Source organism: Desmodus rotundus, chromosome 7, assembly GCF_022682495.2.
Source record: "Desmodus rotundus isolate HL8 chromosome 7, HLdesRot8A.1, whole genome shotgun sequence".
In the NCBI taxonomy this organism is placed as follows: domain Eukaryota; kingdom Metazoa; phylum Chordata; class Mammalia; order Chiroptera; family Phyllostomidae; genus Desmodus; species Desmodus rotundus.
Window position 1 is genome coordinate 117,540,038 of NC_071393.1, and position 23,090 is coordinate 117,563,127.

At 49.7% G+C, this 23,090-nt stretch overlaps 1 protein-coding gene across 3 annotated transcripts in view; it reads left to right on the top strand.

Moving 5' to 3' along the window:
• The window catches only part of ESRRB (estrogen related receptor beta), a 159,794-nt gene that overhangs the window by 116,722 nt on the left and 19,982 nt on the right, over positions 1-23,090 (top strand). For all 3 annotated transcript variants that reach the window (XM_045202035.3, XM_053928985.2, XM_024568219.4), the window contains exon 3: positions 6,480-6,596. In XM_045202035.3, the coding sequence (XP_045057970.1) occupies positions 6,480-6,596 (117 nt within the window). The remainder of the gene's footprint in view (positions 1-6,479; positions 6,597-23,090) is intronic.

Below are 23,090 nucleotides of genomic sequence, written 5' to 3' on the forward strand. Positions count from 1 at the left end.
ACTTCACTTGGGACCTTGAGAAATGCAAATTTCTAGCCCCACCCCAGACCTGCTGAATCAGGAGAGGCTGTGGGGCAGGGCCAGTGACCTGATTACCAGTGACCTGATTTAACAGTGCTCCTGGAGAGCATGTTCCTGGGGAAACAGTTAAGGAGCAGAGGGGAAAGGAAGGGGGTGGGGAGTAAGAGCCTTGAAGGAGACTGAGAAGTACCAGATTTCATCAGTTCCAAGATGCACGCTTCCTCCATGTCCCATCCCCGAGTCGGATTGTGTGCTAGTCACTGACCCCTAGGTGACAGCTGTGTGTGGCTGTCACTGCCCTCACAGACACGTTAAAGCTTGCAGAAAGGGGCCAGTGACCTGGAAGGAAACACTGAGACATAAAGGACCCACTTAAGAAGCACCACCCCCTTGTTAGCAGAGAGGAATATTCTGTGTGAAAACAGGCAAACAATGACCCTGATCAAAAATGATCCTGGAGACTCACACTCCGGGAAGTTTTCCCCCCACTTTTCTCTTTCATATACACACAAGAATGCTAGTGATCAAATCTGTATCTAAATAAATGTCAAGGAGCTCTTCTATAAGAAAGAAATGAAAATGCTAGCGGCAAGGAAGCACAGTCCTAGTTGGATTGGCAGCTTTTCCCCTTTCTGTCTTGGTGGGACATAAAATAATGCTGCAGTCTCAGCATCCAAAGCATCTGGGATTGGATGTGAGGGATCCTGTGACAGTCAGAGGTGTTGCAAGTCCCCGTAGAGAGAAGGGAGGTGGAGTCTCTCAGAGGAGTGGGTTTTAAGAGGTGTGAGTGGTGTCTGTGGCTTCAGGAAGGACCCGGACAGGGAGGACCCAGGGGAAGTGATTGCATTTGACCACTGAGAGAGGTTACTTTTGAACTCTAGGATTCTGAGCTTGGGGATTCTTGCTTTCAACTCATTTGCTTTGATCGACAGGTGTTTTCAGGTTTCAGGCACTGTACTCAACATACAAAAAGGGAAGATCTAACTAATGACCTCTGTCTCCAGTAAGCACACAGTTCGGGAGGGAGGGCAATACGCAAAACTGTGACTATGAAACACTAAGCTAGTTGCGTTAAGTATGTGGGGGGAGGTCGAGGGGATGAGTGATGGATGACGTCTGTAGGGCAAACCTGAAGGACCATGTGGGCCTACCTGGGGCAGAAGGGAAGAGAACGTCACCAAGAAGACCCTGTGAGACCCAAGCTTCAAGGATGTAGAAGGTTTGCCAAGAGGCATTTCAGGAAAAGGAAGGATGAAGCTGCTTTGCCTTCTAGTTTCTAGTACTCCTGTCAAGAAATTTAATTCAGCCTTGACCAGGTGGCTCAGTTGGTTGGAGTGTTGTCTATACCCCAAAAGGTTGCGGGTTCGATTCCCGGTCAAGGCACATATCTAGGTTGCGGGTTCAATCTCCAGTTGGGGCGTATATGGGAAGCAACTGCTGTATGTTTCTCTCACATCAGTGTCTCTCTCTCTCTCTTTCCGTCCCTCCCTTCCTCTCTAAATTTTTTTTTTTTAATCAGATGAGGATTAAAAAAGAAATTCGATTCACTCAATTGGAAAATGTATGTGGAGGCCTCACTCCTTTCCAGACATGGTTCTAGGTACCCAGAAACTGCAGAGGACAAAGCAGACGGTAGAGATAAATGAGTGAAGTTGGGTAGAGTGCTACGTAGCAATAAAGAGCAGCGAGTACGTGCGTACTGGGTGTGTGTGTGTTCACAGGGGCTGTTCCCTTGTGGTCTGAGATGCAGAGGCCAACCTTACTCTTGGCCCCTTGCATTTGACTTCTCTCTTACTCCCTCTGCAAGTTCTTAGGGTCTTCTTTCTTGGCCTCATGATTGAAATGTTATGATAAAAATCTCCGTTGTGTGTCTGAGATCTTTGCATTATTTATTATTAATTTCCTATTTTTGTTTTGGTGTGATTGTAGATCCCCAGGCGGTTGTAAGAAACAGTACAGAGAGATCCCGTACACGCAGATTCCACACCTTTCCCCCGCCTCCCCCATCTCACGTAAGGACACTGGCGTGGACAGAATCCACCCGCTTACTCAGAGTTCACCAGCCGTGCATGTTCATGTGTGTGTTTCTATGCAGTTTCACCACCGAGATGCCTGTGGCAGGTCCACAACCCGGGCCTCCCTCTCCCCCTCCCGACCCGGGCAGCTAATTTGTTCTCCACCACTATAATTTTGTCCAGGTCTTTTTTCATTCATTCTTCTGGGCTCTCAGCAGGCCCTTTGGTCCGGACACTCATATTCTTTAGGCCTTAGAGATTTTCATCTCTCCTCCTTCCCTCCCGTCCTTTCTCCCTTTGTGAAAACTTCCTCTTCAGCATTTCCTCTTTCAGAAACTCCTGACAATTGGGCACGGAGCTTCCAGAATCAATCTTCTAATTCTTACATCTTTTCTAGCCTATTACCCATCTCTTTGATTTTTGATCTATTCTAGAGAAAGTAGCTCTTTAGACAATTCTTCTGACATTTTTGTGGCTTTCATACTTTTAGTTTCCATGAGCCTCATTTTCTACTTTCTTTATTTTGCTCAATGTTCTTGTTTCATAAACGCAGTATCTCTTCCTCTCAAGTCAACGGCGTGCTGATCACTGCTTCTGGAGGTGTGTTTCTGCTTCCTGCTTTGCCCTGGTTTCCTTCTGCATGCTTTCCCCCCATTTGTTTTGGTTGGTCTTTCATATTAAGGCTTTCCATAAATGCATTGGTAACCCTGACTGTCTGAAATGGCAACAGGGGTAAAAACCATACAAGGAACAGCCCCTTGTTCTGCTGGGGCTTATCTTGTTCGGCTTATCTGCTGGGCTTTTCTCTGATGCCGTTCATTCTCCCAGAGGAGAATCCTACAAACTCTGATCTTCAGGTTGGGAGGAGGTGGACTGTGCCTCTGGCTGCTAGAAATCTGGGGGTGGGCTTGGGGGTGGGCTGGGCAGTCTCTCTGTTCAGTATGCAATATTCAGTCACCCTCTGTTCAGCCTCAACTTACCTCCGCTGGGGTTCCTGAGTCCAGACTTCACTTGTGTATATTCTCCAGGGACTAAGTTGACTTCTCTGGCGCAGGTCATGGGGAGACATTTGGTGGCCACATGGAGTGGCATATAAGCACTCCTTAAGTACAGACTTCCAGCAACTTCTTGTTTCCCACCCCATACCTCACTCCATCTTCTGCTGAGTCTTGAGTCTTCAACACCTGAGGGTTTCTAAGGCTCGGCAGGACCAAGGGCTTACTTCTTATCTGGATGCCCCTTGTTAGCAACTTCGGTTTCTGCTCCCTCCATTCTTCTGTGAGAGTTCTCACTCCTGCACTGCCCTGTAGTGGGCTTCTGGGACGGTCCACAGACATATGTGTTCATGTGCCATGATGAACCGGAGGTCCATTGAGGGATTTTGCACAGGGAAGTTATTAATGACCCCCAGAGGCAGGGTGAAAGCGGGGATGGGACAGAGGAGGCTAGCACATTAAAGGTGAGGCAAGAGATGCTGAGAGTTGAAACTAGCTGAGGCAGAAGGGGAAGGATGGAGGAAATATCATGGATGTGGGATAAAAAGGACCTTCGAAGTGTCCAGGATGCCACCTAGGTGGTGGGGTGGCCAGTGGCCCCTTTGCTGAGACAAGGAACACAGTAAGAGGTACAGGCTTGGTGAGGGTGGGTTCAGTTTGAGGAAGTGTGAGAAAGCAGCGGTAGATGGATATAAGGGTGTGAAGCACAGGCGGTGAGTCTGGCTGCCCATCCTTGCCTATTCCGTGGAAGCTGAACCAGTGGCAGGAATGAGATCATCCAGCCAGTGGGGAAGCTGGAGGGGAGGGAGGAGAGCTGAGGGAAGTGGACCAGCAGAGAAGAAAGGCATAGTCTCTGTCCTCCAGGATGAGATAAAGCAGGGAGTGGAACCAAGTGACTACCAGCCCAGCCCATACACGCTCTGTCGCTCTGTCATTAGCCCACAGCCCCATCCCTGACCTCCAAGAGAGGACCGCCGTTCCTTGCCGTTGTTCAAGGACAGCAAGCTGGTGGGGGTGCCCTTCTCCTGGGGCACAGGGTCAAAGAGGGTTGAGGATAGGGATTTGCCCTCTGCCTCAAGGTCACACAGAAGTCCAGGTCAGGTTCTGGACATTCCTGCCTCCCTCCCATGGCACTCACAGCATCCACTCTGAGAGAGAGTTCTGGAAGGCCTATCTTAATGTCCTAAAGGGTCCAAATGAGTGGCTAGCTTCAGGTCTGACACCTACAAAAGACTTCCCCAGGAGCCTTCTGGCTCTTTGTGCCCTGGCAGCCTGGCTAGATGTAAAAATAAGCACAGTAACCTTGGTTGTGTGTTTGCCAGTGCATACACAGCACTAAGCCCTTTACGTGCTCTCTGTCACCGAATCCACACAATTTTGTGACATGGGAGCATACTGTGCCCATTGAACAGATAAGGAAACTGGGGCCCAGAGAGGTTAGGTGACTTGCCTGAAGTGGGTCTGCATGTGTCTGTCCTGGGCATACTGCCAAGTTAGAACCCTGAATATATGCAGGCCATTGACCACATCCCTGTCCTGGGAGAGCTTGCCCCCAAACCTGCCACTCCTGAGATTGGGGGTGGTGGTGATGGTGTGTGTGTGTGTGTGTGTGTGTGTGTGTGTGTGACAGATGCCTCTCCCCACTCCTGAGCTCTCTTAGACTGCCCTCAAGGGACCACGGGAATTCTGATGAATTAATCTCATCGCTTTATCGAGGAGGCTCTTACAGAAATTACAAGGCTTTGCTGGCAGTCAGCCGCGGGGGCCATAAAACAAATTGAAAGGAACAAAAAATAAATAAATAAAATTAGAAATATGGTATCTCTCTATCTCTCTCTTTCTCTCTCCTCTACACACACACACACACACATACACACAGGGTCGAGACTATGGCTTGAGTTCTTATGATCGCTCTGTCTTCTCATCCTGGGAGGACACCAGTGTCAAATCAGCAGACACTTACTGACCCTCTGCTGGAGCAGCAGCCCTGGGAAACCTGGAACCTATCCTCCTTCAAGGCATGACAGACTGGCTGTGCCGCTGTGACCAGGGAACATGAAAATTAGCGGCATGCGTGTGGCATCCTGAGGTGGCAGAGTTACCCAGACCCACAGTGGGTGGCCCTAGGAGCTCCCTGTAGTGGTTCAGAGCAGACACTGAACCAAACCACTTGGGTTAAAGTCCTTGCTCTGCCTCATCTGGGACTCTACTCACCTTGCTCATCTGTAAGATAGAGAGAAAGACACGTGCTTCCAGGGTGGTTGGAAAAGTGAAAGTTTCAATGTATGGAAAGCAGAACTGTGGCTGCTTCATAGTAAGCACTGGTTAGTGTTAGCTCTCAGGGGGCATTGAGCACCTACTGTGTGCCAGGCACTTGAACTGCAGAGAGGAGCCGGTCTAGGAGGAGATAGTTGCAACACAGGTGATGGGGTGGAGAAGGAACACCTGCTTACCTGGGGCCTGGAGATGCACACAGGCCAGGCGAGGAGGTGCTGGGAGCAGAATGGTGCTCGTTCCAAGCAGCGGGAGCAAAGGCCTGGGACCCTAGATCACTGAATTCCAGGCACTGATGCTTCTGCAAAGCAACAGGGGTGTTGGGGCAGAGACAGCACTGAGGCGAGGTGTGGGCAGGGGGCCAGCCTCTAAGAGCTTCTAAGCCAGGGTAGACTTGGATAAATCAGTTTACGTATGAGTTTTCCTCCTTTCCATTTATCTTTTAAGTTTTACCGTGCTTATGTGAGTGTTGCAATTATTTCCCAAGAAGCCACACAAGCCAGAGTGACATGGTTAAGGTTAGGTAACAGAGGAGAGGAGCACACAGAATCTTTATCCCTTCCCTTCCTGTCCCCTCCCATCCTCAAGCACAGAGGTTGACCTCCAGCCCTGGTCCCTGCAGGAAATGGGGTGGGAAAAGTTTGGGCCACCTGGACTTGAGAGAGAGAGAGAGATCTAAGGCATCCTGGGCACATGAGCCTCTTTGAGCCTCAGTTTCCTCACCAGTACAAAATGGGGACAAGAGCAGTCACCGCGCCATTGCGAGCACTCAGCACACAGGCGCTCCGTCGTAGGGACTCAGTAGTTTCATTGCCGGGAGGCACTTGTCAGTGGTAGAACCTGGCTCACATGTGTTCTCAGAAAACCCAATAGAAAATGGTTTCCATGTGCCACATGGGGAGACTGAGGTACAATGGAGCCTGAGGACAGCCCCTCCGTGAGTTTTGATGTCCCAGCCCAGTGGGTGACCGTTCTTCGAAGCTCTAGCTGCCCGACCCACCCAGACCTCGGGAACTGGGGTCTTTGCATTTAAGAGTGTTGGGAACATTTTGACAAGTACCTACTTTGAGAACTGCTACCCTACGGGATCCTCAGCGTGGGGTCACTGTAGGCCTTTGGCCAGCGGGCGGGGCCCTGGATGGCACCTGGCAACCCTGTCTGTATCTGGTTGCAGGGAACATCGAGTACAGCTGCCCGGCCACCAACGAGTGTGAGATCACGAAACGGAGGCGTAAGTCCTGCCAGGCCTGCCGCTTCATGAAATGCCTCAAAGTGGGGATGCTGAAGGAAGGTAAGATGCCCTGTGCACTGCGGAGGCTTCCCCAAGGGAGTTCGGGCGAGGCCTTTCTCACTGGGCATCTCAGACCCCTGGGAGGATACCCGCATGCCGCGGACCTCTCCAGGCCAGCGCATGGACACGTGACTCCATGGGAGCCCTGGACTCTAGGAGTCCTCCTGTGCATCCCAGGTTAAGCCCCTGCCTCTGGGAGTGCCCACCCATCCTCTCTCACGCACCCTGTGAGCAGGTTTGTGGCCTCCAGCTACTGCTTAGCTCTCTACTCCTACAGGAGACACAGAGCACCAAGAAGGCAGAAGTTGGAAGTTCTCCATTAGGGACCTCACGTGGGCCCTGGGAAACTAGCGTGGCACTCTGCAGAAGGTCCTCCTTTTGGGGCAAGCCCCCTGCCCCCTGGGAGGGGCAGGCTTGAGAGGCTCCCTTACCTCTCAGGAGCCCATGGAGTGTAGGGGTGCAAAGATCAGAGACGTTAAGGTCCTGAGTGACATGTGATGAACTCTTCACCTGCTTCCCAGCAGGTGGACAGCACACTGCTATCACCTTGAGGATGTTTTGCCCCTTCCGAGTCCCCTTCTCGCCACCCTCTCACTTCCCTTTCCTTTCTCTTCCCTTTGCCTCTCTTTCTCCTCTAGAGCTGTGCCATCCCACGTGGCAATGTAAGCCTCGGGTTCTGAGTGTGAAATACACGCCTGATTGCAAAGACTTGCTAGGATGATAACAGAAGTGCAAAATCATGTAGTAGTAGGTTTTGAATAATGATTGCATGTTGAGATGGTAACATTTTGGATATATGGGGTTAAACAGAACATATTACCACATTCTTCTTTTTACCTTCTTTAGTGTGGCTACTAGGACATTTAAAACACCATGTGGTTCTCATGATTTGGATAGCTCTGTTCTAGGTCTCCTCGTCATCACCTTCTCTGTGGATCAGCTCAGGCTGACGACTCTTGTGGGTACCACTTTTGGGGAATGGGTATTGTGTGTGTTTTTCTTCCCTTCCCTAGCTTTCCAGGGGAGTGAGTGGAAATTGTTACAGATCAGCTTTTATGATCCTGGGCCCTGGGATCCTTCCAGAAGCAGAAGGAGGCAGGAAGAGAGGTGTGGGCTGATGGAGGGATGATGGGGAGGGGCTGGGAGAGAAGAGGAAGGGCAGGACTGGAATGCAGTTCCTTACCAGGAAAGGGATTCTAGAAACCCAGCCCAGCCTTTAAGAGCCCCAGGGGCACCCCTCCCATTCTCCTCTCCAGCACCAGCTGGGGAAAAGGACCCAAATTTAAGGTGCTTTATTAGTAGGTGACTTGGACCTTCTTGTACTATGGAAATAGGAGGTCCTATCCCTCTGTTTTCCATTCCAGGTCCCCGCTCTTCACCTCAGCTCCGCCCAGTGTCTACACCCATAAAACAGAAGCTCTGGAAACAGTTCCCAAAATACCCCTGTGTCTACACAGCACACGGCCTTTTAAATGCATTTCTCATGAGTCACTTCTTTTAACCTCTTTGAGATGGAAAAGTCAACCCCTTCTAACCCCATTGGGGGATCAAGTGGGGAAACAGCCCTCTTCTCTCTATTAAAAATGGGCTGCATTAGACCTGTGAAAGACTGTGTTGGTTCATTTTAACTACACAAATCCCCTGCGTAGGGTGTGACCCAAGCAAGTGTCTGAACAGCGCCCCCTGCCTCCAACACAAGGCTTTTCCTGCCCCTCCAGAGCATCCTGAGGTTCACAGATGAGGAAACTGAGGCACAGAGGCCCTCAGAAGTGTGCTTTAGTGCTGGTCTGCTGACTCCCCCCTCTGTATGCTGTTGGGAACCAACCTAAGGGTGTCCACGCCTCAAAGAGGCCCCTTGCTCTGGAGTCTGTGAGGCTGGGAGCCACCACCTTGTTCTGGAAGCTAGCTGTGAGGACACAGGGTCAGGCAAGGGACCCACTGTCCAGTGGCCTCTCTGCTTACTGAACAGCATCTGAGGCACTTAGAGCAGTGAGGCACCAGAGCTGCATCACTCTCAGTGTACCCCTGAATTTTAAGGGTGACAAAATTGAGCTCTGTAGGGGTTGGGGAGAGAGGACTCTCCAACCCTCAGTCACACAGCTGGTTTGGGGGTTGCTGGGCCCACAGCCTGGAGCTTCCCCATGTCTGTGCCCCATGGGTAGGTCAGGAAGAGGGGAGGCTCCAAACCCAGGACTTGAGCTAAAGAGCAGGGGATGGAGAGGGAGAGGTGCAGAGGTGGGGACCACCACTTGAAATCCCTGGACCATCTTATAACACTGGAGTCTTTTCAGGTACTACCCAGTGCTGGGAAGAGAGTGGGGTCCTTCCCATTGGACCCCCAGACAGGGAATGCTGAGGGGGTTTACTGATGGTAGGTAAGTAGGTGGCCAGGTGCACAACTGATCAGCCACCGTGGCCTAGGTACCCAGCCAGCCAGTTAGGAGTAGTGAGCTGGATGCTGTGTGTCCCAGGATGATCGGGGGAGGGCGCCGGGAGACACAGGCCTGAGAGAAACGCAGCCTCAGGTGGGGCGGCGTGCAGGGTGGGCGCCAACCTTGACCACCCCTGCTGTAAATAGCTCTGTGGTTGGTCCAGGACGTACATTGGACACAGAACAGGGCATGAGATGGCTTCTCATTAGGATGGCAGCTCAGGGCATCCGGGGCTCTTGGCAGGAGTGGGCAGAGAAGCCTCCAGGGTGCAGCCTGGAGGGGCCTGTTCAGGGGCTCTACCTGGAGGAGGAAGAGGCAGCCACCAGCATGCTCCCCTCCCCCACACCATCGCTGGTGCTGGCAGTCCTAAGCCCAACGGGGGAAGGTGCCACAAAGGCTCCCAAGTGTGGACAAAGCAGAGCGCCCCCACTTAGTCTTCATCCCGCAGTACGGAGCTGGGGCCTGGAGCTCTGTGGGGACCGGCCCCCTTAGGAGGTGCGGGCCTCGTTGAGGAGCCTGGGTCCCTGCCAGGCAGGGGCTCTTGGCAGCTGCCCTGGCTCCTGCTTTTGTTTGGGTGTCCCCCCTTCACATGCAGGAGCTCAGGCTCCTGGGAGCAGCACGGCTCCCTGCCTCCCCCTGTCTTCCCTCTGGCTCCGACCTGCCTGTGAAAGGCAAACTCCAGCCTTCTCCAGGGCTGCTCCCCTCTTTAAGATTCCACAGTGGGCCTCAGGCCTGGGAGTGGGGGTGTGGGGGTGGGGTTCTGGGTCTTGGGGGGAGCTGGGGAAGACAATGTGGATGCCAGCCCCCCTTTCCTCCCCATCTCCCCTACACATCTGAGCACCGTTTCCCCTCTTGTATGCGGCAGCTCTGGGAGCCTTTTACAGATTTACCTTTCTTAAGTAGAATAACCTGAGAGACCGCTGCATGATTTGGGGGGGTCTAGCAATTGTAGGGGGAGAGGTCAGTCATGGGCTCTGTTGGCTCAGCCTCTGCCTGGAAGCTGCTGTTGGCTCTGGAATCAATGAAGGTGGAATGTGGGCGATGTCCAGGGGTCTGTCTTGCTTTAAGCAAACCCGTATATGAAAATCTGTATTTTGTGGGGTGGGGTGGGGGGGAGTGATTATTCTCTTTATAAAGAATTGAATATAAAACCTGTACTGGTGAGGAGTTGGGCCTGTGTCCTCCTCCTGGCTCTGGGGGACTCTTGCTGTGGATTCTTATGCTCCTGGGTCTCTGTTTCCTCACCTGTAGAGCACAGGTGTCGAAAGGGGCTCTCCATCAGCAGGTCCAGGTGGGGACCACAGGGGACAACTGCTTGGTGAAATGCACCATGCAATCGCTTCAAAGATGTCAGCGATCTGGGCCTGTTGTAATGGTATGTGATTCTAGACAGCCTTGTTAGTGCTCACCTTTTTAGCAGCCCGCCCATTGTATGGATTCGCTGGTAGGAAACTTAGAGGTGGCATCTGTCTTGGGTTGGCCCCCTGTCTGGGGTGAAAATCCAGGATGAGGGTTCCCCTAGGAAGCCAGTGGAGAAGCTCTCCCCCTTCGGTGGGCTTCGCAGCCTGGCTAGGGTGTGGGCTGACAAGACCTAAACCAGTAGAACCTGGAAAAACATGTGCTGCATTTCACAGCCCCTCTGCCCCCAAGACTCTAGCCCAGCTCGGGAGTTTCAGCAACTCTCCCTAGGTAGCTTGTCCCCGCAAACTTCTCCTCACCTCACTTCACCTCCCTCAAGCCACCAGCCTCCCGGTCCCACTCCACTCCCTCCTCCCCTCAGCCCCTGCCTGTCTTTCCCCAAGTGTTTTCTAAAAGATATTTGATTTCAGTGAAAGCTAGGCTGACATCCATGCAATACACTCTCCCTCTCTTTGTGCTCATTGGGAAGGCAGAGGGCTCCTCCGGGGATTCTGGGTAATTGGGTTAGTGGCCAGCTCATGTCAGGAAATTAAAAGGAGGCTCCGATCAGGTTCCCACTGCATGGGATTTAATGGCTTTGTATTTATAGAGTTCTGCCTCTAACCCATGCCAGAAATACCACTTTTCTGGCCCTTTGAATGAAGAAAGAGGATGAGAGATGGCTTACCTTTAAAATTTCTTTATCTTCTCCAAAGTACATTAGTGTTCTGAAACTAACTTCCCTGCACTTCAGAGAATAGCTTTGAACTAGAGCCCGGGAATTCGGATGTATGTTTGCACCACTTTCCGTCCTGCATGCTCACACAGACACAAGCACATGCGTGCATGCACACACATGTCTGATGGCTCACAAGGTCATCCCATGTGGCCTGAAGCCTCTGGGCCACTCAGGCGCCGTGACCTGGTGACCTCTGGCTAGGAAAGTGTCAATGGGAAGAAGTGTAGGAGGTGATCTTATCTGTGCTGAGCCCTTATTACTGCTCATTCAGGGCTTCTGGTGTTCCAGAGCATCACTGACAGGTTTGGTGGTCACACAGACCCAACAAAACCCGGCATCACCTCTTCTCAGCTCCCCAGGTGATTTGCTGAGGCCTTCTTAGGCCTCCTCTGTAAAATGGGAATAATAAGAGTGACCATTGTCATCTTGCTCCCACTTTACAGGGAAAGCCCTTAGAGTTGTACCACAAAGTGGGATCTGGTCATTGATTTGAGTATCATAGATGATACTCTTCATCATCTTATAAAATTGGGCTTCCTCTGTGATCCAGAAGGCACTTGTGAATTTCCCATAGCCTTTCTTCCCACTCCTTGAATGATGACCTTGTTTGACAGTTTCCCGAAAAAATTGAAGCAGTCAAGTGCAGAATTTCTTACTCTTCTGCTATTAAATCCATAACCCTACCTGCTTGTTTTCTTCATTCATTCCTGTTAGAGGTAGCTCTGCCCACCTGTGCTCCAAATCACTCTTCTTTATCAAGGACTTCACTCCTATGGCATCATCTCTACTTCTGGCATCATCAAACTCTTCCTCACTACCGGCTCATTTTCATCAGCACACTAACCTACTTTTGCCCTCCCGTTATAAAAACAAAATTAAAATGAACAACTATATTTTGACTCTTTATCTCCATCCAGCTACTGCTACCTCACTCTGCTCCCTTTCTCAACAAAACTTCCCCCAAAGAGTTGATAGCACTTACTATATCTGGTTCCTCACCCCCATCCACTTAAAAAAAAAAAAAAATTCCTTACAAAGTAAATATTAAGTAAATCCAGAAAAGTATTTATAGTACTGCATATTATATCAGAGTAAGGCTAAGCTTCTATTTAAAAGAGAGAGAGAGACTACTTCCCTTCCCTCCCAACAAAAAAACTAAACAAAATAAAAACCCTGGAAGCTTAAGCAGTATAGAAGTTTAGTTCTCTCTCATCTCTCACACCAAGACAGTCAAAGGCATTCCAGGATGGACTGGTAGCTTGGCCATTCTTAGCAAGTGGCTTCCATTTGTGGACCTAGCTCTCCAGACCCAGAGGAAGGAAAGCCTATTCCAGATCATTTGAAGGGCAAGACCCAGAAGTGGTGCAAGGCCCTTTCGTTCACAATCCATTGGTGGAAACTGGTCACATGGCTATACAGCTCTGCAAGGAATTCTGGGAATTGTAGTCTTTACTAGGATGCCATTTACCCAGTAAAAATTCATGACATGGAAGAGGGAATAACATATTTTAGAGGACAAGCGTTGTTGCTTGCCAAAAATATATGTGAAGTATGAAGAATATTGACATCTTCCATCCAGAGTAAGAAAAAGAAAATTATCCTTACTTTTGAGGTTCCCTCTCTGTTCTTCCTCATTTTCATTACTCTCAGAGGTAACTATTATCCTGATTTTGTGTTATTTTCCCTTGACTTTCTTTCTAGTGTTATCACATGTTGGTATCTCTAATGATTACTTTTAGTTTTAAATGAACTATACTATACATGTTCTTCTGCATCTTGATATTTTAGTCAGTATTTCTGAGATGAGTGCTTCTTGTTGCATGGTGCTATTATTCATTTATTTTCATTTCCGGATTACAAAGTTAACCAGAGAGTAAATAGGCTTTTTAGGCTTTGCGGGCTAAAGCGTCTCTCTCTTAACCACTTAGCTCTGATGATGGGAAAGCAGCCGCAAACAACACATAAATGAATGGACAGGGCTGGTTCTGTTAAAACAGGCAGAGGGCTGGGTTTGGCTCACAGACTGTAGTCAGCAAAGTCCTGCTATACAGTATCATTGTGTGAGTTTAGCAGAGTTTATTTGGCCTTCTACTGCTGATGGACATTTGGGCTTCTGGGTTGTTGCTAATTACGGATAGTTCTGTGCACGTTTCTTGTTGCACAAATGTAAAGATTGCAGGGCTGGCTGTAAACGTGCCGGAGACGTACATCTTCTGCTTTAAGAGATGTTGTTAAACTAATTTTGACTTGGTTGTGTTGATTTACTACGTGTGTTGAAATGTTCTGCTTGCTCCATATCCTCACCACTTCGAAATTCTTTCTAGTGTGCGTAAGTGGTGTCTTCCTACTGCTTTGATATGTATTTTCTCAACTATGAGAAAAGCCTATTTTACATATTTATTAGCCACTTGGGATTCCTTTTCTGTGAGGTGCTTTTCTGAGTCTTTCCCTACTTTTCCAGGTGTTTTTGTTTTTGTTTTTGTTTTGACTGGTTATGGAAATGTTGATATATTCTGGTCATTTTGTTAGTCATTTTCCAGTGGTTGGTCTTGTAAAAATCTCATTTGTCACTTCCTTCTCTTTATGGAGCCCTTTGATGAACAGAAGTTAGTAATTTTAATGAATTGAATTTATCTTTTCCTTTATGGCTTGGACTTTTAGGTCATTAAACAAATCTTCTTGTAATCTGCTACTGTAAAGATGTTTCCTTTATCTGCCTTATCCCTTTAGGTCTTTGGTCCTGCTGGAGTTGAGTGTTCACTCCTGACCACACCCTGGACCTGCCCTCCACAGCCCCTGTTTGCCAAACCGGGTGCTTCTCCAGCTTCCACTTACTCAGCCTCTCGGCAGTATTCCGGGCAGTTCGCCAGCTCTCCTTGCACCCCTTTTCTCTTCGCCTCTCTGACACCCTGCTTGCCTTACCTCTCTGACCATGCTTCTCGGTCTCCTTTGCAAACTCCTGCTCTTTCCTCTTCCCCTTTCTATTTTGGCATTGTTCTGGATGTGGAACCAGGCACTCTTCTCCTACACCCTGCAGGTGATCTCTTCTAGATCCAATACTAGATACCAGATGACCCTCAATCTGAGACCTCCAGTCCCAACTCCTTCCCTGCACTCAAGACTCCAGCATATTACTTGCATCTCCACTTGGGTCCCTTACAAGGCATCCCAGATTCAACACATCTAGAGAACTCTAGATTTTTCCTACCCCTCCGTCCACCACTCTCAGGCTTCCCCATTTCTGGAATGGCACACCTTTACAACTGTTGCTTAAGAAAAGCCTAGAAGCCATCCTGGACTCCTCCTGAGTCGATGTCCAAAATCTATTTCAGACCTGCCTACTTAGACCCTGGTCCTGGGAAGCACCAATCTCCAAACTGGACTTCTGATTTTACTGTTGGTCCTATTAATTGACTCCCACAGCAGCAGGGTGGTCTTTGAAAACACTGATATGATTCGGTTGCTTTGCTTTACATTATCCAGGGACATTCTACCGCACCTAGAATGAAAACTACTTTACCCTGGTCTTCAAGACCCTGCATAATCTAGCCCCTCCCCACCTCTTTAGTACCATCTTGCGCCATTCCTTTCCTGCCCCTCACTCTTGCTCACTCTATTGCAGCCTCACCAGCTTCCTTCTGATTCTCAAGAATGACAGGTCTTAGGCTCTTCAGGTTGTTTCCTCTGCACGGAATGTTCTCCCCGTGGCTGGCCCCTCATCCTCCAGACTCAACTCACATGTCATCTCAGAAAGGCCCTTCTTCCCCCTTCATTACTTTGTATTGTATCTCGTGTACTTTCTCTGAATTTCTCCCAGTCTGAAATGATCTTATTTATTCTTTTGTTCCTTTGCGTACAGGTTCACTCTGATAGCCTCTTACACAATTGTTCTTGACTTAGGAACTCAAAAATTCTATTGAAAATCCAGTGAAACTCTATCATAAAACATATGCAAGTACTGACACATACAATTTTGCTGACAGCTTAGGAGCTTCACAGAACCCCTGAAGCCCACCTAAGAGTTTCCTGAAGCCAGATTTGGACCTGTTGGTGCAGGATCAGACTTTTAGAGGTAGAAAGGACCTGAGGAACGTTCCAGACTCCAGGATGGCAAAGTGCCCTGAGTTGGCAGCGCTAGGTTGGGGAGTGGCTGCCTAGAGCACATGATTGAAAGGCTTCTCAGGCAGTGTCCCGGATCAGTAGGCAAGAGATCAGTGATTAATTAGCAATGTCTACCACAGACTGGGAAACCAGGGCGGTGGCAGTGCCGAGAGCTATTTGCCCAATCTTATCTGGTTCATCTGAGTTTAAGTGATTTGCCCAGGGCTGCACAGTTAGTAAATAACAAAGCTGGGTGGAATCTAGCTTTGTTATTTAGCTGGATTATGCAAGAGCTCCTTCTAAGAAGCCTGTATCAACTCAATGCAGTTGGTTTGGCCAGTAGCAAAGCATATAATCCTTCCTCAAAGGGGGAAAAAGAGGAAGGGAAAGGAAGGGGAGGCGGGGGCTGAAATAATTTTTCCTTGGACGTTGTGTAGTTTTGGGGACTTCTTGGCCCTGGGAATGCAACCATACCACAGGCCTGCCAAAATATCCCCGGAGATAAGGTGCCCTAGGTGAGAAGGATCCCCAGGAGAGAGCAGCACGAGATGACACTTTGCTAATAGGCAGGAGGCCAGGGGCTCATCCCTCAGTGCCATTTTACCCACCGAGGAGCAGCTGGCCCAGAGCAGTAGGCAGCATGCGTGTTTCTCGGCCTCTCGGCTTTCATCCAGTCCGGTGTCATCAAGTCTAGGTGCTCACCATGATGACATGGAGCCGGGGTAAGAGGCAGCCCCAGATAACTGTCCTTTCCGAGGTCGCCAGGTGAGCTCACCTGTCACCCAGAAATCCCCACAGGACAGGTGGCTGAGGGTAGTCCCACGTACACAGGGGTGCCCATCAGCATGCCCAAGTGACCCACGACCTCTGGGCCCTGGGGAGCCCAGGGTACACACATCACACTTGGGTGGATTTCTCCTCTTCCTGGAGATAGGTCAGCTATTGTTTGGTAGAAGATAGAGGCAGAGAGTCAACCACCAAGACCCCTGGGAAGAATACGGGTCAGGTAAATTATTAAAAAAAGAAAAAAAAAGGTTTGGCGCTGTGTCCCCAGACCCGGTAGATAATCAGAATCATTAGAGGAGCTTTGAAAAATTGTCCATTCCTGGACATCACCCCAGAGCTTCCGACACAGGGTAAGTCCTCCGAGCCTGTTCAGCTCAAAGGCTTTCCACGGCTTTCTAGGGTCCTATAGGACAGTGCCCTCAAGTTCAGGGCAAGGGAGGTGGGACTGGGAGATCAAGGTTCAGATCTCCCCTCTGACGCTTCCTGGCTGTGTGACCATGAGCGATCACCTGACCTTGCTGTGCCTCGATTTCCACATGGGAAAATAGTAATCACGGAGTCTACCTCCCTGAACACTGCTGCGCAGATCAAAGGAGATACGGAATCCCTTTGTAAACTGGGAAGCAGTGCACTCATGGAACCTGCTTCATCACTGATATGCCAAGGACGCTGCCTTTGAGGGAGGGGAGTGGGATCTCTGGGGAAGGGGAAGGAAAAGGTCTTGACCACAAAAACTTTGCAGTGTCAGGAGAGACCCTGCCGTTCGCCGTGGACGGCAGCTCTGCAGAGGCCTCAGGAGGAGTGCATGGGCTCAGAGGTCTTGTCTGAGCCTCTGCTGGGGGAGGAGAGCCTGCCCCAGACAGGGGCAGCGCCTGGGCCAGGCTCTGGGCCAGCGGCAGGGCCACACACTTCAGAGCTCCAGCCAGTTATTTTTAGTGCCTGGGTAAAATGAAAGAAATTTAAACTTCCCCCTGTTGTCACTGCCCCTGCACACTTGGCTATTTTTACTTGTATTTTTACTGGGCTCTCCTCCAGCTTAGGAAGGGAAACCGAGAAGATGGGGGTGGGGGGTGGGGGATAATCGGAATTATTTTACTTCCATTAAGAAAACAGTCAGAAGCCAGACCTTATCAAGTCAGCAAGTGGACATCTGACCCAGGACGTGGCAGCCACCCGCTCTGGCTGCTCTGACATTCCTGCAGTGGGTTGGATGGGGCGTGGGGTGCAGAGAGGTGTGGGGAGCCCCACCCACTCCTCCCAAGGAGTTTCTGCCCCACAGGGGGCCTGCAGCTTTCTCCAGCGCTCTACCCGGGATGGGACATGCGGACAGCAGTGCAGTGGGGAGGCTAGTGGAGGGTTTGGGGGCCTTATGACTGCAGCAAGGGCAGAGCCCTTGGGTTGGGCAGAGGCGGCCCCTCGGCCCTGTGGGCAGTTCAGGGCAGTGCCTGTGTGGGAGCTTTGTGCCAACCTCGCCGGGCACACGCTCTCTGACCCTCAGTTTCTTGCGGGTTTTGTTGAACACGTCTGACCCGTGGTAGCCATGACCAGGGAGATGCTACTCTCTCTCTTCCCAGGAGAAAAGCTGGCTGTTCAAGCCAGACCCTATCACCTTCAGTAGGCAGGTGAAAGGGAAGAAGTTACTATTAAGTGCCTACTATGTACCAAGCACTTTGGGATGTTTCACACATTTATATGTTTAATTACACTAACCCGAGCAAGGTGGAATGTTTTAAAAAATCTTTTAACAGCTTTATTGAGACAAAATCCACCCATTTAAAGAATACAAATCAGTGGTTTTAGGTATAGTATATTTTAATGTTTTTTAATTGTGGCAAAATATATAGGACAAAATTCCCATTTTTAAAACCCATTTTAGGTGTACAGTTTAGTGGCATTAAGTACACCCATCATGTGTTGCAACTCTCACCGCCATCTACTTCCAGAACGTTTTCATCGCCCGAAACATAAACTCTGCTCATTAAACAGTGGCCCCCGTTTCCTTTTCCTCCAGCCCCTGGCGGCCGGCAGTCTACTTTCTGTCCATTCCAGGTATTTCCTGTAAGTGAAGTCATACAACGTCTCATTTTGTGTCTGGCTTGTTTCACTTAGGATAACGTTTCCAAGTCCATCCATGTATCAGAACTAGATTCCTCTTTACGAGTGAATGATATTCCACGGCATGTCTAGTACCACATTTTGTTTATCCTTTCCTCTGTCAGGAGGTGTGTGGGTTGCCTCACCTTTTAGGTATTGTGAATAATGCTGCAACGAACGTCTGCATACAAGTATCTGTTGGAGCTCCTGATTCCAATTCTTTGGGGTGGACCCCCAGAAATGGAGTTGCTAGGTCATATGACAATTTGGTTTAGCTTTTTGTGAGGAACCACTGAGCCTGCATAACAGCTGAATGGTTAAAAATTTTTAATTAACCTTTTTCTTGTAGATTCACATGAAGTTGTAAGAACACATACAGAGCGATTTCATGTGCCCTTTTCCCAGTTTCTCCCAATGGTAACATCTTGTAAAACTCCAGGAAAAAATCACAGCAGACTATTGACTTGCCTATCAATCCAGCTATAGAACAGTTTCAAGGGTGGAGTATTTTTCATGTTAATAATATTCGCTAACATTTCCTTGGCACTTACTATGTGCCATCCATACTATTTTAAGTGCATTACATGTATTGACTCATTGAATCCTCACAGCAATCCTACAGGGTAAGTACTATTATTATACCCATTTTACAGGTGCAGAAATTGAGGCACAGAGAAGTGAAGATGTAGTAAGGGGTAGACCCCAGGCCTAGTGCTTTGTTCTTCTGCCTTAGAGGTGCAGACATCTCTGGGCCTCCACACAGTTGCTGCTCCCAAATTAAGCCCAGTCACCAGGGCATCACATCCAGGTATGATGATGGAGAGTCTCAGCATGGATGGACACTCCCTCTGTTCGCCTTGTCTTTCCCCCCGTTCCTTGAGAGGGTGGCCAAGCTCATCCCACCTCCCTGCTCTCTTGGTCAGGGTTGGTCAGGAACAGATGTGAGAACTGTGGCTGCATTTAGAGGTCAAAGTCTCGGCCACACTGTGGCCCAACAGGAAGGGATGGAAATGGTGGGAGTTGGAAGTAAATACCCCAAGGTCCCTCTTCCCTTATCTTCTGTGGTGCCTCGAGGAAGCACACCTAGTTGGAAGCTGGAGGACAAGGGACCCCAGGTGACAGAGCAGCGCAGACAAGAGTAGAGTGTGGAGTTGGAGGAGCAAAGGAGGCACAGCCCACCCACCAGCACGTAAAGCTGCTCACAGGGAGCTGTCCCTGGCTCTGTCTGCATGCATGCCACAGCAGGGTCCTCTGTAGATTGTACACGTGTGGTTGGCAAGCAGCTTCTGGGCAGGGTCGGCCCACCGGCAGGGAGGGGGCTGCTCTCAGCTGAGGCCACGCTGGCTTCCATGTGCCATCAGGGTCATCTCTGGGGGCCTTATTAACTCAGACTGAATTCTCGTGAATGGTGCCCCAGGAGGTGTGTGTTGTGGTCCTGGCCCAGAGTCTCTCTACTGCTGGTCCTCTAACATGAAGACTCTTGGCACGTTGAGAGGTGCAGACTGCCAGAGTGGTTGCGAGCCTGGGCTCGGGAGTCAGACCCCACTCCTCCCTGTGTGGCCTTGGCATGTTCCTCAGCCTCTCTTAGCCCCACCTCCCCAAATGTAAAGTGGGATGATAGTAGAAGCTCCCTCACAGGGCTGTTGCAATCCCTAAGTGTAATGACACCCACACAGTGCTTGGAGCAGAGGCCGGCACCCGGTAGCCACTGGCCAGTGGATGTGAGCGTGTGCTACAAGACTTAGGGGGGCTATCCTGTTGCCAAGAAGGGGACAACTCCTTATCTGGTCTTGGGCTCAAGTGAAGGACCCGGCCTACACAGGGGCATGTATCCAGTGATTATCATTCTTTTTTGTGTCCACGGAACACTTATGAACACTTCAGTTTTGGCCTGCACATGTTAAAGAGATTAAACCATGCGGAACAGTGGTTGCAACAGAGGATATGTTTATTACAGCATTTGGAGATCTGATATACTTTACGGATGAATATTATTAATGCTTGTTTAAATTCAGAAAGTATCAATGAGATGATACAATCCAATAACCCCAGGCAGTAATTGTAAATTAATTAGTACTTTGACATGCTCCATGAGCCTACTTTTTAGATATTTTGCCAGTATAAGAATACAAACAATAAGGCGACTCATTTCAAGTTCAAGTCCCCCTTTTCTTTCAATTTGGTGTTTGTAAGACGTACGCATCCTAACTTAAAAGTAATCGCCCATAGCATCAGTGAAAGTGGCTCTCTGCTGCGAGTTACAGAGAGCTGGACTGCGGGCGGCTTCAGCACTGCTAAATGAGATGGATTTCCCCACTCACAGGAAGTCCAGTGATGGGCGATTGCTGGCGTTTCACAGGCTTCTCACACATAACATCAGGGGCTCAGGCCTGCTCTTCGGGTATTCTTTGCTATCCTCACAAGGCTGCCTCATGGTTGCAAGGTGGTTGCCACAGCTCTTGGCTTTACCTTCCAGGTCAAGGAGACCTGGCAAAAAGGAGAAAGGCAAAAACAGCCACATCACCGTGTTTGTTTGTTTTATCAGAAAAGAAAACCATCCCCAGAAACCCCCACCGTGGACTTCCCTTTACATCCTGTTGGCCAGAACCAGGTCATATGATCAGCTCTTGTTATCAGGGAAACTGGGAAAGTAGAGAGCAGGATTGTTGGGACTTGCTAGGATACCTTGTGTTCACTAACAAAATCCTGGTTCTGTTAGTATGGAAGAGGGGGGAATGGAATGAAAACTGGGGAGACAGCTAATAATGTCTGCCAGCCCCAACTGTTAGAATTCAGTGATCAACTTCTAAAAGATTCACGATCCAACATCTTGCTCTCAGGATGAGAAACCCGTCCTTACCTGTTGGGGAGGGGCTTACTCTTGTTTACTAAAATTATGAGAGCACACTCAAGAAAATATAAAAACACATTGGCTGATAATAAGGATAAACATAGTTGAGCAATGTCTGTTTAGGTAGAGAGCAAAGGAATTCAGACCTCTGTCCACTGTCTCTGCCCTTGAGGAGCTGACCCTTCTCAGTTCCTAGAAGATCACATCAATAAAGACAAATGCTTAGAAGGCAGGGAGGGGATTGGACTGAAAACACTCTACAAATATAGAAAACAAAGGGTGTTTGGCTGTGCAAGGAGGGTGCCCAAGAAAGTTCAAGTCCATAAAGGGTTGTCTTATGGAAGGATATAGTCTTCATGGGTGGGGTAAAGGGTAGGAAGTGATTCGGAGACAGAATTTAAGCTCGATGTGAAAGGGGAATTTCGTGAGGAATGGGCTGCCTTGAGGGAGGGAGTTTCTGGAGGCTGGAGGGGCAAATAGAAACCAGAGAAAAGCCCAGACCCTGAGATTCCTCTGTTTCCTAGGGCTGCGGGGCTTCATTTCAGCTGGCTCATCATTTTACTCAGACACTTGCTTGGGCTACAAAATGAAGGAAAGCCCTTGCCCAGGAGGGTCCCACTGCCCACCAGGGAGATGGGATTCCAGGTGTTGTGAAGAGCTGGTGTTTTGAATGTAGTTGCTGTAACAGCGGGTGAGCAGAAGGAGCCCAGGAAGGGTGTGACCAACTCTGCCAGCTGGAGTCTGGGATGACTTCTCAGCAGAGATAAAACTTGAACGGGGCCTTCAGAGATTCAGGACGAGAACTGCCTTTGGGAATAGTGTGGGCAGGAGGGATAGGGTCACTTCCCTTAGGTGGGGGCCCATCTGCCCCAACCTCAGCGCAGGAGAATGGGGAACCCTGGGTTGGGAAGTACATGTTTCTGCTACAGGATCCCGTGACCTGAAGTGATCCTGCCTGTGGGACAGTGTGTGGGGGGAGGGGAGCTCAGCAAACGGAGCCGACCTGGGCTCTGTCCTCTAAGAGCCCACGAACTGAAGATTGGATAGGAATAGCGAGACATGAGTGGGGGTTGGCGTGGGAAGTGCCAGGTGAGTGCCGAAGACGGGAGCGGCAGCCTCACCTGCCCTGCTGGAGCCGCTTTCCAACTTGCCCCGCATTTTCCCATTCTCCTGTCATCTGATTGTCACAAAAGGCATGTACAGTGAGCAGGTTTGGTATTGCTCCTGTCCCCCCCACCCTGTACCTGATGGTGAAACCAAGGCTGCATAATCCCTCAGGGTGGATACAGGCCTGGGCCCTTGGTCACGGGATCCCGGGCTGGGCGGTTCCGGGCTTGTTCGGAGAGAGAAGCAGACAGGAAGCAAGGAGAGCAAACACATCTCACACCAGGTAATCAAAGCCTGCAGTTTGTTTTTTAAACAAAATATTCTGGTAATGGACGCACTTACTGACTGGAGCCACACTGCGCTGTACAGATCTGGGGGCAGACATTTAGAGCAGGGTTTGCCCTCGCTGTGCCCTGGGAGGTCAGAGCCCGGACGGCAAAGAGTGTGGATTACTAAATCTCTCTGAAAAAAATAGGGATAATAGAGATAAAACAGGGATAATAGCACCTGCTTTATATGCTGTGGATTAAATAGGGCAATACATAAAGTCCTTTGTAAATTAGGCGGTTCACATTATCATTATTAATGGGATTTTCCAGAGAGATGTACACACTGCTGGGGAAGAAATATAATGATGATGGTGATGATAGGAATAGTTACAATTTCTTGAGCATCCACTGCGTCTCAGGTGCCGTGGCAGACCCTGGAGTAGGACGGAGTCCCAGGGTATAAGGGGCGCCTAGTCAGTAGGGGAAGCCCAGTTTGTTATCCGAGCCCTGGAAGAGGAACCCGGCCGGTGTCGGGGGAGGAAGGAGGCACACCTGTTGCTGAATTCATCAAGACTTTCGAACACCCACCAAGGGCAAGGTCTTGTATCAGGACAGAGAACATTCCAGATGGAGGCAGCAACAAGATGTGGCAACTACCCATCGCCTTGTCTGGCTAAGGGATAAGTGCCTCTTTTTACTTTTTGTTGAGAAGTTTCC